This window comes from Hyla sarda, chromosome 3 (genome assembly GCF_029499605.1).
Source record: "Hyla sarda isolate aHylSar1 chromosome 3, aHylSar1.hap1, whole genome shotgun sequence".
NCBI lineage: Eukaryota > Metazoa > Chordata > Amphibia > Anura > Hylidae > Hyla > Hyla sarda.
Genome location: NC_079191.1, coordinates 24,903,170 through 24,918,368, shown reverse-complemented (window position 1 = coordinate 24,918,368; position 15,199 = coordinate 24,903,170). Strand labels below are relative to the sequence as shown.

Sequence of the window (15,199 nt, the reverse complement as noted above, 5' to 3'; positions counted from 1 at the left end):
CAGGAGATCCCGGGGGGGGCCCCTTCGGATAGGGGATAAGTTATATTGCACTACAGATGTCCTTTAAGTGGGGCAGGGTGCCAGGGAAGCGTACCTCTACTCTCCCCTAGTCAAGAAATAACAGGATACATGAGGAGGGAGAACTCACTGGGGGATGACGCCATACAGCGGGCTGGTGCGGTTGGAGTGACGCTTCCAGTTATCATACACCGTGAGGTCATTCTTTGGGGTTTTCACCTGGGACAAAAAAAAATAAATAAGAAGTAGCCAGAGACTATAAATGTTGGCCTAGGTTCATATGAATATGATATATATGGTTCTCTACACTATATAGAGGTATATTAACCAATGTAGGCATGGCACTGTTGTGTGGCCCTAATATATTGACAACATATCCCCTATACCAGTGTTTCCCAAACAGGGTGCCTCCAACTGTTGCAAAACTACAACTCCCAGCATGCCCGGACAGCCGAAGGCTGTCCGGGCATGCTGGGAGTTGTAGTTTTGGGGGAGATTTATCAAAAGGCCAAAGGCTGTCCGGACATACTGGGAGTTGTAGTTTTGCAACAGCTGGAGGCACACTGGTAGGAAAACACTGCCCTATACATTGGATTTCCAGAACAGGTCCCTGAATCTCTGCGCTGTATGAAGCACGGGGGTCAGCACGCGCTCCGCGCATTCTCGAAGGGAGCACCAGATACTCATATAAGTGCTGTACTCTCCAGAGTATGCACGGAGCGCATGTCGACCCAGCGCAAGGAGATTCGGGACACTAAAATTCGCATTAAATTTACATAAAAAAATTTGCATCTGAAAAAAATATTAAAATAAATAAATAAATATTAGTCATTACAAATATATAGTACTATATTCTAAATATTTGCGAAATCGCAAAGTGCCAATATTTGCAAAAAAAAATTAGCATTACGAATATTCGTGCTCAACACTATTCCCAACCAGTGTGCCTCCAGCTGTTGTAAAGCTACAACTCCCAGCATGCTTAGAAGGAACATTCCATGTAAGATCCCACTAAACAATTTCCTCCTATCTCCCAACCAGGACAATATCAGGACAGGCTCTCACATTTACTGCCAACAAGCAAGGGGTCTTAAACATAAGTCAGTGTTTCCCAAACAGTGTGCCTCCAGCTGTTGCAAAATTGACCATTGGCAACATGCCATTGGCCTTCCAGGTATGCTTACAGTTGTTAAACTTGCAACAGCTGGAGGCACGCTGGTTGGGAAACACTGGTTTAGACATTATTTTGTGGGCATTAACATATATTAGTCACTATTGGGTGGTCACTATGCGGCAATGCTATGCCAGTGCACCCACTAAATATTTCCTTTTGTACTAATTTTGGGTTATTTCATGCATTTTTCCGCCTTTATCGCTGTGTTCAAATTGTTGTCAGTCATGGGATCTGTCTGCTCATTTCAGTGTAAAGTTGTCTATATACATAAGATAGCAAAACAAGCACCAGCTATTTCTACTGTTCCTCTCAATACACATGCATGCTCAGCTCAACCAAGTGTGCATGTGTTCTGAATGGGAAGAGGGTTATCACTCCGAGAACATTTGGCTTATCTCTCCGAGAACAAAAGGGTTGCGCAAATTAAATTCAACATGTTCGATCTTTGTCTCGTCCACCCCCCAACATTGGTTGTCAGTCACTGGAATCACCAGGTTGTGCCGTCACATGAGGTTGTGATGAGGGCTGATGGAATTACCCTGGGGGCAGATGGCATTAACCCCTTGTGTTTGTGACGCCAGGGTGTGGTTTATCCTCTACACCACCTGAAGGTATACCGCTGGATCCTGGGCCAGACACGGGGGCAAATAATGACTCTGACGCCAAGTTGCGGAACAACGGCAGCTTTACTGAGTCAGACAGGTGTAACAGTCTATACAGCTTGACTAGGCCCACGGAGGCGACCAGTGACTTCACAGACCTTAGGGCCTGCTGGGACTTATAGTAGACTTGGACAATTTGGATGCAGGCCATGCTGACTTGAGACAGGATGACTTGGACTGACTTGAATGAGACTGACTATGACTGACTTCACCCCTTCTGTAGCTTTGACTTGACCTGTGGGGCAATGGACTTGAGAATCCTTTGGCTGTTGACTGACTTTAGGCCTCCTCTGGACTCCAGACACCTGGGACTTGACCTCATTGCAACTCAGGATACAAGAACATAAGAGCAGAGCTCCAAGAGAGCGAGCTAGCTCCACCCAGGGCTTATATTGGGGGAGACTAGGAGGGGTCACATAGGTCACCCTTAGGTCACATGTTTACTGGTACCTCATTGCGTTACAATAACATGACAACAGGTCTTAAAGGGGTTATCCAGGAAAAAACTTTTTTATATATATCAACTGGCTCCAGAAAGTTAAACAGATTTGTAAATTACTTCTATTAAAAAATATTAATCCTTTCAGTACTTATGAGCTTCTGAAGTTAAGGTTGTTCTTTTCTGTCTAAGTGCTCTCTGATGACACGTGTCTCGGGAACCTCCCAGTTTAGAAGAGGTTTGCTATGGGGATTTGCTTCTAAACTGGGCGTTTCCCGAGACAGGTGTCAACAGAGAGCACTTAGACAGAAAGGAAAAACCTTAACTTCAGAAGCTCATAAGTACTGAAAGGATGAAGATTTTTTAATAGAAGTCATTTACAAATCTGTTTAACTTTCTGGAGCCAGTTGATATATCAAAAAAAGTTTTTTCCTGGATAACCCCTTTAAAGCTATAACACATTTTATGACTGCATAACATAGGCATTTAAGGGAGTAGGTAGAACACAAGTGCAGGGGGGGCAGGGGTCACTGTATGGAGTCTGCCGGACAGGGTAGCTAGGGTACAGGGGTTCAACTCCTGTACTGGGCCACCACATATCTGGTTTACATAGCTCCACGATGTATTGGATGATGGAAGTATCCGGATATTGATGGACCCCGCTGGATCTATCAGGGTTTCGGAATTTTGCACAAAAAATGTAATGAGCTAAATAAGTGCTTGATGAAAACGAAGCAAATGTGAACACAGCCCTAGCTGTCATCTAAAGACCCACAATGCACTGCTTTCTAGCAGCAAGAAACAGGAGAACTATCAGTAAGGCCTCGTTCACACGGAAGAATTTCCATATGGAATTCGGCAAAAAAATCCACTCGGAAATTGTTATCAATGGGATTCTGCTGCACCGTGCACATGGCGGAAACATCTGCCGCTGAAATTCCGATTTCTGCCTTATAAGGAATTTGCTCGAAAATACATTGCTATCTATGGATATGCCGCTACTCCGAGCGGTCCTAGTGCCGGCATATTCTACCAGCACCTGCTGCCTGCAGGATGTCTGCCACAAATATTTTTAGGGTGGACACATTCTGCATATAATGAAGAATAAAGCCTTAGTGGAGTTACCTGTTTAGATGCAGCGAAAACAACACCTTGTGCCGGAGGAGTCCCCTGAACCCTCAAAGTTGCGTTTGCTGAAATAAGAAAATGATATCAAATTATACAATGTTGCCGTGTATTAAAAAGTGTCATATGCAACAAGCATGCAAGAAGTGATAAAAATACTGGAGAGTATCAAACGTCTCAAATATATGTAAAAGCGCTGGCAAAGTTTAAAAGCACCTGGAAAGTACCGTATTTTTCGCCATATAAGACGCTCCGGCATATAAGACGCACCCAATTTTAAAGGAGGAAAATCTAGAATAAAAAATATTCTGAACCAAATACAATGTAAAGTATAGGACAGTGATCTTCAACCTGCGGACCTCCAGATGTTGCAAAACTACAACTCCCAGCATGCCCGGACAGCCGTTGGCTGTCCGGGCATGCCGGGAGTTGTAGTTTTGCAACATCTGGAGGTCCGCAGGTTGAAGACCACTGGTATAGGAGATAATACTCACGTGTCCCCGCCGCTCCGGACCCGTCACCGCTCATCACCGCTGCCCTGGATGTCGCCCTCCATCGCTGTCGCCTCGTCCCCGGGGTATCCCCGTCACCACGGAACATCTCTGCTGCCCGGGATCCTTGCTCTCCGTCGCCGCCATCACGTCGCTACGCACGCCGCTCCAATTGGATGACGGGACGGTGTGCGTGACGACGTGATGATGACAAAGGAGAGCGCCGGCCATGCAGGGGATCCCGGCACGGAGCAGACACCGAGGAGGCAGGTAAGGTCCCTCCCGGTGTCCTGTAAGCTGTTCGGGATGCCACGATTTCACCGCGGCGGTCCCGAACAGCCCGACTGAGCAGCCGGGTTAGTTTCACTATCACTTCAGACGCGGCGGTCAGCTTTGATCGCCGCGTTTGAAAGGTTGATACAGGGCATTACCGCGATCGGTGATGTCCTGTATTAGTCGCGGGTCCCGGCTGCTGATGGCCGCAGGGACCGCCACGATATGACAGGGTGTTTTTTATGTGTATTTGCCGTATAAGACACACCAACTTCCCCGCCACCACCACCATTTTGGGGAAGAAAAAGTGCGTCTTATACGGCAAAAAATACGGTATACGCTGTATTTATCAGCCTCTTTTTCACAGTGCGCAATTTTTTACATGACCAGATTTCCAGGATAAAATTAATTCAAGTAGTGTGCAGCCATCACTAGAGGAAGCTTAGGATCCTACTGCACAGTACTGTACAAACAGTATGCGCCTAGCTCCCCCTGGTGGTGACCGCAAGCAATCAGAACCTAAACAATGTAATATACAGCAGTGGAAAATGCCAAGAATAGATATATTTGCACATGGCATTGAAGCTCTACACTTTTTAACTCTCTAAAATTCCCCCAAAATATAAGACATTCTAAATGGTGCCCTATTTCTTTGTCTATACTGCCCAGGAGCACGATAAAGAAGAAAGCTGCATGCTACACAGCCTGCACAGGATATATGCATGTTTGTGTGGCCATTGTTTATTTTCAATAATTCTCCCCCATTCAATATAAAAATAAATGTAAGATTGAATATTAAACAAGGACTCCAGGAATTAAGGGACACCAAATGTCCGGAATACCATATAGATAACAGCAGCATTATACAGATAGAGCTGGGATGTGAGGGTTTTTTAAAGTGTACCTCTCATGAAACAAACTTTTTATATATTAAAGATAAAGCCCTACTGGACAACTTTTTAATTGCTTTTATTTAAAAAATGTTCCTCCTTTCATGTTTTTTTTAACTTTAAATACTTCTCCACTAGGGGCCTCCTGTCAGCAAGCATTTCAGACTCAGTGAGTGAGTCTGAAATAGCTCTCCACCTGTCAGACAGAAAAGCAGGAGGGAGGGAGGGAGCACTGAGCTGTACACAAGTAGGGAGTGAACAGAGAGGATACATTCCCTCTTCTCTTTTTCTCTGTTCCTCTCCCCTCTGTCCACTTTCCACATGGCTAATTATATATGCACTGCTTATCTCTGCTCTCTCCATGTTAGTCCATTGCTATGACAACCTTCTCCTGCTCTGTGCTTACAACTGAACTACTGAAGGGCATAGAAAAAATGTATTTTTAGGGTGTTTTAAAGCAAAATAAATGCAGGGATAGACTTTTCCAGAGTCAGGGACAGATGGGTAGGGGGATTAGGGAAAGTTTAGATGGTGATAGGTACTCTTTAAGCAACCAGAAGGGATCTGGTAGGTGCAGGCCTGGTGCAAGGATTTTTGCCACCCTAGGCGAAAGCTAATTTTGCCACCCCATTGACCCTGCCCATTGACTCCTCCCTTTAACACTCCCCACCTTATTACTGGGGTGACACACTGTAACACGGGAAGACATGGCAGGGTTTTGCTGGATGGGCGGGTGCTTTGGATGCTTGCTAACTTCATTGCAGTGAGTAGAGCGGCGCCCCCATTAAGAGATTAAGAGAGCGCTCTAGGCGGCTGCTTTTTTACCTATAGGCAGAGCTGTCCCTGGGTAGGTATGATGTCATCTTGTAATTCACATAAAGTCGGCCGATCCAGCACTGACTGCTCCTTGAGACACATTAAACACTTTCTGTGGGTCGGACTGGCGATCACATCACACAGTTACAGTGACTAGACGCATGTATGCAGCTGTGCAGAAACGAAACAGATGGGGCTGTAGGACTAGTGATGGTGAGCGTGCATTATATGGGAAACAAATAAAAATCGGAGTGCTTCTTTAAGTGAATGGGTGACATTGTAGAACCTAAACTTGAAAGAATTTCCAACAGATGACATTTTGCTCTGCAAATCAGGATTATTTTTAAACTCACCAAACACAGAAATGTCCACATTGATATAGGCCACAGTTCTGTCCCTTAATTTGCTGTAGTAATCCTTAAATAAAAAATAAATAAAAAAACATCAGGGAAAAAACATTGGAAAATGATGTTCATTTTTAATGCAATTTGTATTATGATACATTCCCCATAGATCAGTGTTTCCCAACCATTTTGCCTCCAGCTGTTGCAGAACCCCAACTCCTAGCATGTCCGGACAGCCTTCGGCTGTCCGGGCATGCCGGGAGTTGTAGTTTTGCAACAGCTGGAGGAACACTGGTTAGGAAACACTGCCATAGAGAATGAATGAGAAGCTGGTCATGGGTGCACAGATATCTCTGTTCATTCCAGGAGATATTTCACCTCCATTTTTACAATCGGTTGGGGTCCCAGTGGTTGGACCCCCGATCAATCAACCCGAAATGGGAATGTTCCTGTAAGCCTGTCATTTCAGGTGACTTTTTGCCCGGTGTGTATACATGAGAAGCTGCACTATATCTGGCTATTATAATAATTGTATATGATATTTTAACAGCAGATTTCTGCTCTGCAGGTTTCATCTCTAATTTGCAGTTCTCCCAGAGCTGGTGTACAGAGCTCCCTCCTTCCCCTCCATAGACTTGTAAGCACAGGCCAAAGCAGAGCTGATTTTTAGAGTGGAATGCAGTCTAACAGGAGAACGGGGGAGAGAGGGAAGAAGCTTGGTAACAGGAGAAAGAAGCATTTTTGTCCAATAAGATATATTACAGAATTTCTTCACTTGTACTATGGATCTATGCAGGCACAATGCCATCACCTATTCAATTTTTGTTAATAGGATCAAATGTATTCTCCCATAAGAAACAGACCCTTATGGCAAGTGATGTCCCAGTCACCTTATAATGGGGTTTGTCTTCTTCTAGACCATAGGCGACCATTATTGGGTTAGAGACTGTACCCACTGAGGCATCCTCAGGCCTTCTGGTGGCTAGTCCAATACATTAACCACGTGCTTCATCCTCCGATGGATTATCTTTTCTACCCATTGTAACTGGACAAGAATATTATACCATTGAATTACCTCTGCAAACTCGGTCGAGCCTATAAGTCCAAACTCTTCTGCTCCCCAGCTGCCAAAAATGATGGTTCTACGAGGACGCCATTTACCTAAAATATATCACTATATTAACAAAAACAACACAATATTATTCAGAAGTTGGGACACTGAGCAAGAATTGAAGAAACCATACCGCTCTTAAGCTTGGTGCCCAAAATTCTGGTTATCTCCAGCATCACTGCCGTCCCACTGCTCGGGTCGATGGCTCCATGTACCCAGCTATCTCTGTGGTTGCCATATATAATGTACCTGTCTGGATACAGAGAAGTCGTTGTCATAGCAGAATTGTTGTTAGTGACTAATATATCATCGATTTGCTGCACCCAGTGACCCAGTATTATAAAGGGGCCCATAGTCTCCGTTATCTATATTAGCTGTTACATTGACTCATTCCCATCTTATGGTCACCTCACCCGGCTCTACGGCTCCTCTGATCAGTCCCATTACATTCGCTGAAGATCGTATTGTTCGAGTGTTGTAAACATTAACTTGGACTTCACTGAAAAAGTTCAAAGGAGATCACAGCATTATAGAAATGATTGAACAGTAGTGTTGAGCGGCATAGGCCATATTCGAATTCGCGAATATTCGCGAATATATGGACGAATATTCGTCATATATTCGCATATTCGTTATATTCTCGTTTTATTTTCGCATATATGAAAATACGCGTATGCGAAAATTAACATATGTGAACATTCGCATATGCGAAAATTAGCATATGCGAATTTTCGCACGCCAGTCTCACACAGTAGTATTAGAGCCTTCTTTACACCACACAAGCTGGAAGCAGAGAGGGGTGATCACTGTGATGTGTACTGTGAAGAAAAAAAAAAAAAAAAACGAATATTCGTAATTACGAATATATAGCGCTATATTCGCGAAATTCGCGAATTCGCGAATATGCGATATTCGCGAATAATATTCGAATTGCGAATATTCGCGAGCAACACTATTGAACAGGTTCATTGACAAGTCAGAGACAGAGACATGTCAAACGTTTTGATCAGTCGGGATCTGGGTGTTCAGACCTCACAAATCACTAGAACATGCTGGGAGAAGAGAGCAGCTGAGCGCTTCACTCCCTGGTTCACTTCTTTTTCTTTCTCGCTGCAGGAGATGGGCTCCATAGACTTACAATAGAATCTGCTTCCTGCAGCAAGATGGGGAGAGTAGAGAGACAGGGAGAGAAGCGCTTAGCCAAATGCTTCTCCCAGCTAGTTTAAGTAATCTGGGGAAGTCTAAACATCCAGACACTGACTTATCAAAACCTTTATTTGAATGAAAAGGACAAATAAACAAGTTTAAAGGGGTTATCCAGGAATTGAAAAACCAGATCTATTTCCTTTCAAAGATCGTTCCCTGTCTGTCCCCAGGTTGGGTGTGGTATTAAAACTTGGAGCTGCAAAACTCCACCCAACCTGGAGACAGACACGGAGTGGTCTTTAAAGAAATATAATAATTTTTTTTTTTTCAATTCCTGGATAACCCCTTTAAAGGGTACGAGATAGTGACAGGAATGGTGCTTGGGGATCACTATATTTCTGTATTTCTCACTGTATTAAGATTCCTGTCCTATGTGGACACCAGGTTTCAGGTAGTGCATATCTCATCCAGGGAAAGCTGGGTAAAATACGGGTAATCCAGGATAGTATTACTAATTAATAGTTAATCCTTGGCTAGATTTAGCTTGCTAGGGATTTGCTAAGTCCTGTTTTTGGGCCTGGATTTTTATGGGATGAAAGGCAGGTTTGGTAGTGGGGCCTTTCATCCCCCTTCATAGGCCAGACCACATTTTCAATTTGGACCTAAGTCAGCACAGGTGCTGAGGCTGATTAATACTGGGCTTACAAACATAATGGAAGAGGCAGAAGATCAATTACTGAGGCAAATAAATAAGGCAGCAAATCAGAATGAGGTGATAATAATGGGGGACTTTAACTATTCTGATATAAACTGGGAGACTGAGTCCTGTGAATCTCATAAAGGAAACAGGTTTCTGACTATAGCTAAAGACAATTATCTGTCCCAAATGGTGCAGGGCCCGACCAGAGGGGGCGCCCTACTAGACTTAATATTAACCAACAGACCTGACAGAGTAACTAATGTGCAGGTAGAAGGACACCTAGGAAATAATGACCATAATATAATACATTATAACTTGTTCTTCAATAAGGGAATCTCTCGAGGGGCCACAAAAACAATGAACTTTAGGAAGGCAAAGTTTGATTAACTCAGAGAATCCCTTAACAATATAAAATGGGATAATGTCCTCAAAAACAAGAATACTGACACTAAATGGGAGACTTTTAAAGATATCTGTCACGATGCCGGCTGGCAGGTAGTGGACCCTCTGTGCCAGAGAGGGATTGGCGTGGACCGTGCTAGTGGACCGGTTCTAAGCCACTACTGGTTTTCACCAGAGCCCGCCGCAAAGCGGGATGGTCTTGCTGCGGCGGTAGTGACCAGGTCGTATCCACTAGCAACGGCTCACCTCTCTGGCTGCTGAAGATAGGCGCGGTACAAGGGAGTAGGCAGAAGCAAGGTCGGACGTAGCAGAAGGTCGGGGCAGGCAGCAAGGATCGTAGTCAGGGGCAACGGCAGAAGGTCTGGAAACACAGGCAAGGAACACACAAGGAACGCTTTCACTGGCACTAAGGCAACAAGATCCGGCAAGGGAGTGCAAGGGAAGTGAGGTAATATAGGGAAGTGCACAGGTGAAAACCCTAATTGGAACCACTGCGCCAATCAGCGGCGCAGTGGCCCTTTAAATCGCAGAGACCCGGCGCGCGCGCGCCCTAGGGAGCGGGGCCGCGCGCGCGCCGGGACAGAACAGACGGGGAGCGAGTCAGGTAGGGGAGCCGGGGTGCGCATCGCGAGCGGGCGCTACCCGCATCGCGAATCGCATCCCGGCTGGCAGCGGGATCGCAGCGCCCCGGGTCAGAGGACGTGACCGGAGCGCTGCAGCGGAGGGAGTGAAGCGAGCGCTCCGGGGAGGAGCGGGGACCCGGAGCGCTCGGCGTAACAGTACCCCCCCCCTTGGGTCTCCCCCTCTTCTTGGAGCCTGAGAACCTGAGGAGCAGACTTTTGTCAAGGATGTTGTCCTCAGGTTCCCAGGATCTCTCTTCAGGGCCACAACCCTCCCAGTCTACTAAAAAAAAATTTTTCCCTCTGACCTTTTTGGCAGCCAAAATTTCCTTGACCGAGAAGACGTCCGAGGAGCCGGAAACAGGAGTGGGAGGAACAGATTTGGGAGAAAAACGGTTGAGGATGAGTGGTTTGAGAAGAGAGACGTGAAAGGCATTAGGGATACGAAGAGAAGGAGGAAGAAGAAGTTTATAAGAGACAGGATTAATTTGACACAAAATTTTGAAAGGACCAAGATAGCGTGGTCCCAACTTGTAGCTAGGGACACGGAAGCGGACATATTTAGCGGAGAGCCATACCTTGTCTCCAGGGGAAAAAACGGGGGGAGCTCTTCTTTTCTTATCCGCGAACCTCTTCATGCGTGAAGAAGCCTGTAAGAGAGAATTTTGGGTCTCTCTCCATATAATGGAAAGGTCACGAGAAATTTCATCCACAGCGGGCAGACCAGAGGGCAAGGGGGTAGGGAGGGGGGGAAGAGGGTGACGGCCGTACACCACGAAAAATGGGGATTTGGAGGAAGATTCAGAGACCCTGAAGTTATACGAGAATTCGGCCCATGGAAGGAGATCTGCCCAGTCATCCTGGCGGGAGGAAACAAAATGTCGCAAATAATCACCCAGGATCTGGTTAATTCTTTCTACTTGTCCATTGGACTGGGGATGATATGCAGAGGAAAAATTTAATTTAATCTTGAGTTGTTTACAGAGAGCCCTCCAGAATTTAGACACGAATTGGACCCCTCTATCCGAGACAATCTGCGTAGGCAACCCGTGAAGACGAAAAATGTGTACAAAAAATTGCTTAGCCAACTGAGGCGCAGAAGGAAGACCAGGAAGAGGGATGAAATGTGCCATTTTGGAGAATCGATCAACGACCACCCAAATAACGGTGTTGCCACGGGAAGGGGGTAAATCAGTAATAAAATCCATACCAATCAGAGACCAAGGCTGTTCGGGGACAGGCAGAGGATGAAGAAAACCAGCGGGCTTCTGGCGAGGAGTCTTATCCCGGGCACAGATAGTGCAGGCTCGCACAAAGTCCCCAACATCCGTCTCCAGAGTCGGCCACCAATAGAAGCGGGAGATGAGTTGCACAGATTTCTTGATGCCCGCATGACCTGCGAGATGGGAGGAGTGACCCCATTTGAGGATTCCGAGGCGTTGGCGTGGAGAAACAAAGGTCTTTCCTGGAGGAGTCTGCCTGATGGAGGCAGGAGAAGTGGAGATCAGGCAGTCAGGTGGAATGATGTGTTGCGGAGGGAGATCAACTTCTGAGGCATCCGAGGAACGAGAGAGAGCATCGGCCCTAATGTTCTTATCGGCAGGACGAAAGTGAATCTCATAATTAAATCGGGCAAAGAACAGAGACCACCGGGCCTGGCGAGGATTCAGCCGTTGGGCAGACTGGAGGTAGGAGAGGTTCTTGTGGTCGGTGTAGATAATAACAGGAAATCTTGATCCCTCCAGCAGATGCCTCCATTCCTCAAGTGCTAATTTAATGGCTAGAAGCTCTCGATCCCCGATGGAGTAGTTCCTCTCCGCTGGAGAGAAGGTCCTAGAGAAAAAACCACAAGTGACAGCATGCCCGGAAGAATTTTTTTGTAGAAGAACAGCTCCAGCTCCCACTGAGGAGGCATCAACCTCCAATAGGAAGGGTTTGGAAGGGTCAGGTCTGGAGAGCACGGGAGCCGAAGAAAAGGCAGACTTGAGTCGTTTAAAGGAGTCTTCTGCTTGAGGAGGCCAGGACTTGGGATCAGCATTTTTTTTGGTTAAAGCCACGATAGGAGCCACAATGGTAGAAAAATGTGGAATAAATTGCCTGTAATAATTGGCGAACCCCAAAAAGCGTTGGATAGCACGGAGTCCGGAGGGGCGTGGCCAATCTAAGACGGCAGAGAGTTTGTCTGGATCCATCTGTAGTCCCTGGCCAGAGACCAAATATCCTAGAAAAGGAAGAGATTGGCATTCAAACAGACATTTCTCAATTTTGGCATAGAGTTGGTTGTCACGAAGTCTCTGAAGAACCATACGGACATGCTGGCGGTGTTCTTCTAGATTGGCAGAAAAAATTAGGATATCGTCCAGATATACAACAACACAGGAGTATAACAAATCACGAAAAATTTCATTGACAAAGTCTTGGAAGACGGCAGGGGCATTGCACAGTCCAAAGGGCATGACCAGATACTCAAAGTGTCCATCTCTGGTGTTAAATGCCGTTTTCCACTCGTCCCCCTCTCTGATGCGGATGAGGTTATAGGCGCCTCTTAAGTCCAATTTAGTGAAGATGTGGGCACCTTGGAGGCGATCAAAGAGTTCAGAGATGAGGGGTAAGGGGTAGCGGTTCTTAACCGTGATTTTATTAAGACCGCGGTAGTCAATGCAAGGACGTAGGGAGCCATCTTTTTTGGACACAAAGAAAAATCCGGCTCCGGCAGGAGAGGAGGATTTACGGATAAAGCCCTTTTTTAGATTCTCCTGGACGTATTCGGACATGGCAAGAGTCTCTGGGGCAGAGAGAGGATAAATTCTGCCCCGGGGTGGAGTAGTACCCGGGAGGAGGTCGATAGGGCAATCATAAGGCCTGTGAGGAGGTAGAGTCTCAGCTTGTTTTTTGCAGAAAACATCCGCGAAGTCCATATAGGCCTTAGGGAGACCGGTTACTGGAGGAACCACAGAGTTACGGCAAGGGTTACTGGGAACCGGTTTTAGACAGTTCTTGGAACAAGAGGACCCCCAACTCTTGATCTCCCCAGTGGACCAATCCAGGGTTGGGGAATGAAGTTGAAGCCAGGGAAGTCCAAGGAGAATCTCCGAGGTGCAATTGGGGAGGACCAAAAGTTCAATCCTCTCATGATGAGATCCGATGCTCATAAGAAGGGGCTCCGTGCGGAAACGTATGGTACAGTCCAATCTTTCATTATTTACACAATTGATGTAGAGGGGTCTGGCGAGACTGGTCACCGGGATGTTGAACCTGTTGACGAGAGAGGCCAAAATAAAATTTCCTGCAGATCCAGAGTCCAAGAAGGCCACTGTAGAGAAGGAGAAGGCAGAGGCAGACATCCGCACAGGCACAGTAAGACGTGGAGAAGCAGAGTAGACATCAAGGACTGTCTCACCTTTGTGCGGAGTCAGCGTACGTCTTTCCAGGCGGGGAGGACGGATAGGACAATCCCTCAGGAAGTGTTCGGTACTAGCACAGTACAGGCAGAGGTTCTCCATACGGCGTCGTGTCCTCTCTTGAGGTGTCAGGCGAGACCGGTCGACCTGCATAGCCTCCACGGCGGGAGGCACAGGAACAGATTGCAGGGGACCAGAGGAGAGAGGAGCCGAGGAGACGAAACGCCTCGTGCGAACAGAGTCCATATCTTGGCGGAGTTCCTGACGCCTTTCAGAAAAACGCATGTCAATGCGAGTGGCTAGGTGAATAAGTTCATGTAGATTAGCAGGAATTTCTCGTGCGGCCAGAACATCTTTAATGTTGCTGGATAGGCCTTTTTTGAAGGTCGCGCAGAGGGCCTCATTATTCCAGGACAATTCTGAAGCAAGTGTACGGAATTGTACGGCATACTCGCCAACGGAAGAATTACCCTGGACCAGGTTCAACAGGGCAGTCTCAGCAGAAGAGGCTCGGGCAGGTTCCTCAAAGACACTTCGGATTTCCGAGAAGAAGGAGTGTACAGAGGCAGTGACGGGGTCATTGCGGTCCCAGAGCGGTGTGGCCCATGACAGGGCTTTTCCGGACAGAAGACTGACTACGAAAGCCACCTTAGACCTTTCAGTGGGAAACAGGTCCGACATCATCTCCAGATGCAGGGAACATTGGGAAAGAAAGCCACGGCAAAACTTAGAGTCCCCATCAAATTTATCCGGCAAGGATAAGCGTATCCCAGGAGCGGCCACTCGCTGCGGAGGAGGTGCAGGAGCTGGCGGAGGAGATGACTGCTGAAGCTGTGGTAGCAACTGTTGTAGCATAACGGTCAGTTGAGACAGCTGTTGGCCTTGTTGCGCTATCTGTTGTGACTGCTGGGCGACCACCGTGGTGAGGTCAGCGACAACTGGCAGAGGAACTTCAGCGGGATCCATGGCCGGATCTACTGTCACGATGCCGGCTGGCAGGTAGTGGACCCTCTGTGCCAGAGAGGGATTGGCGTGGACCGTGCTAGTGGACCGGTTCTAAGCCACTACTGGTTTTCACCAGAGCCCGCCGCAAAGCGGGATGGTCTTGCTGCGGCGGTAGTGACCAGGTCGTATCCACTAGCAACGGCTCACCTCTCTGGCTGCTGAAGATAGGCGCGGTACAAGGGAGTAGGCAGAAGCAAGGTCGGACGTAGCAGAAGGTCGGGGCAGGCAGCAAGGATCGTAGTCAGGGGCAACGGCAGAAGGTCTGGAAACACAGGCAAGGAACACACAAGGAACGCTTTCACTGGCACTAAGGCAACAAGATCCGGCAAGGGAGTGCAAGGGAAGTGAGGTAATATAGGGAAGTGCACAGGTGAAAACCCTAATTGGAACCACTGCGCCAATCAGCGGCGCAGTGGCCCTTTAAATCGCAGAGACCCGGCGCGCGCGCGCCCTAGGGAGCGGGGCCGCGCGCGCCGGGACAGAACAGACGGGGAGCGAGTCAGGTAGGGGAGCCGGGGTGCGCATCGCGAGCGGGCGCTACCCGCATCGCGAATCGCATCCCGGCTGGCAGCGGGATCGCAG

The 15,199-nt window shown here is 47.3% G+C and overlaps 1 protein-coding gene across 4 annotated transcripts in view; it reads right to left on the bottom strand.

The window, feature by feature from the left end:
• Positions 1 to 15,199, bottom strand: part of LOC130361201 (aminopeptidase NAALADL1-like) — an 81,440-nt gene that overhangs the window by 23,928 nt on the left and 42,313 nt on the right. For all 4 annotated transcript variants that reach the window (XR_008890905.1, XM_056563915.1, XM_056563914.1 and 1 more), the window contains 6 exons: positions 7,757 to 7,842; positions 7,477 to 7,596; positions 7,308 to 7,393; positions 6,242 to 6,305; positions 3,419 to 3,486; positions 149 to 237 (listed from right to left, as the gene is read on the bottom strand). Coding sequence is in view for 3 of the 4 variants with exons in the window: in XM_056563915.1 (XP_056419890.1) it covers positions 149 to 237; positions 3,419 to 3,486; positions 6,242 to 6,305; positions 7,308 to 7,393; positions 7,477 to 7,596; positions 7,757 to 7,842 (513 nt within the window). In the remaining variant the exon portion in view is untranslated. The remainder of the gene's footprint in view (positions 1 to 148; positions 238 to 3,418; positions 3,487 to 6,241; positions 6,306 to 7,307; positions 7,394 to 7,476; positions 7,597 to 7,756; positions 7,843 to 15,199) is intronic.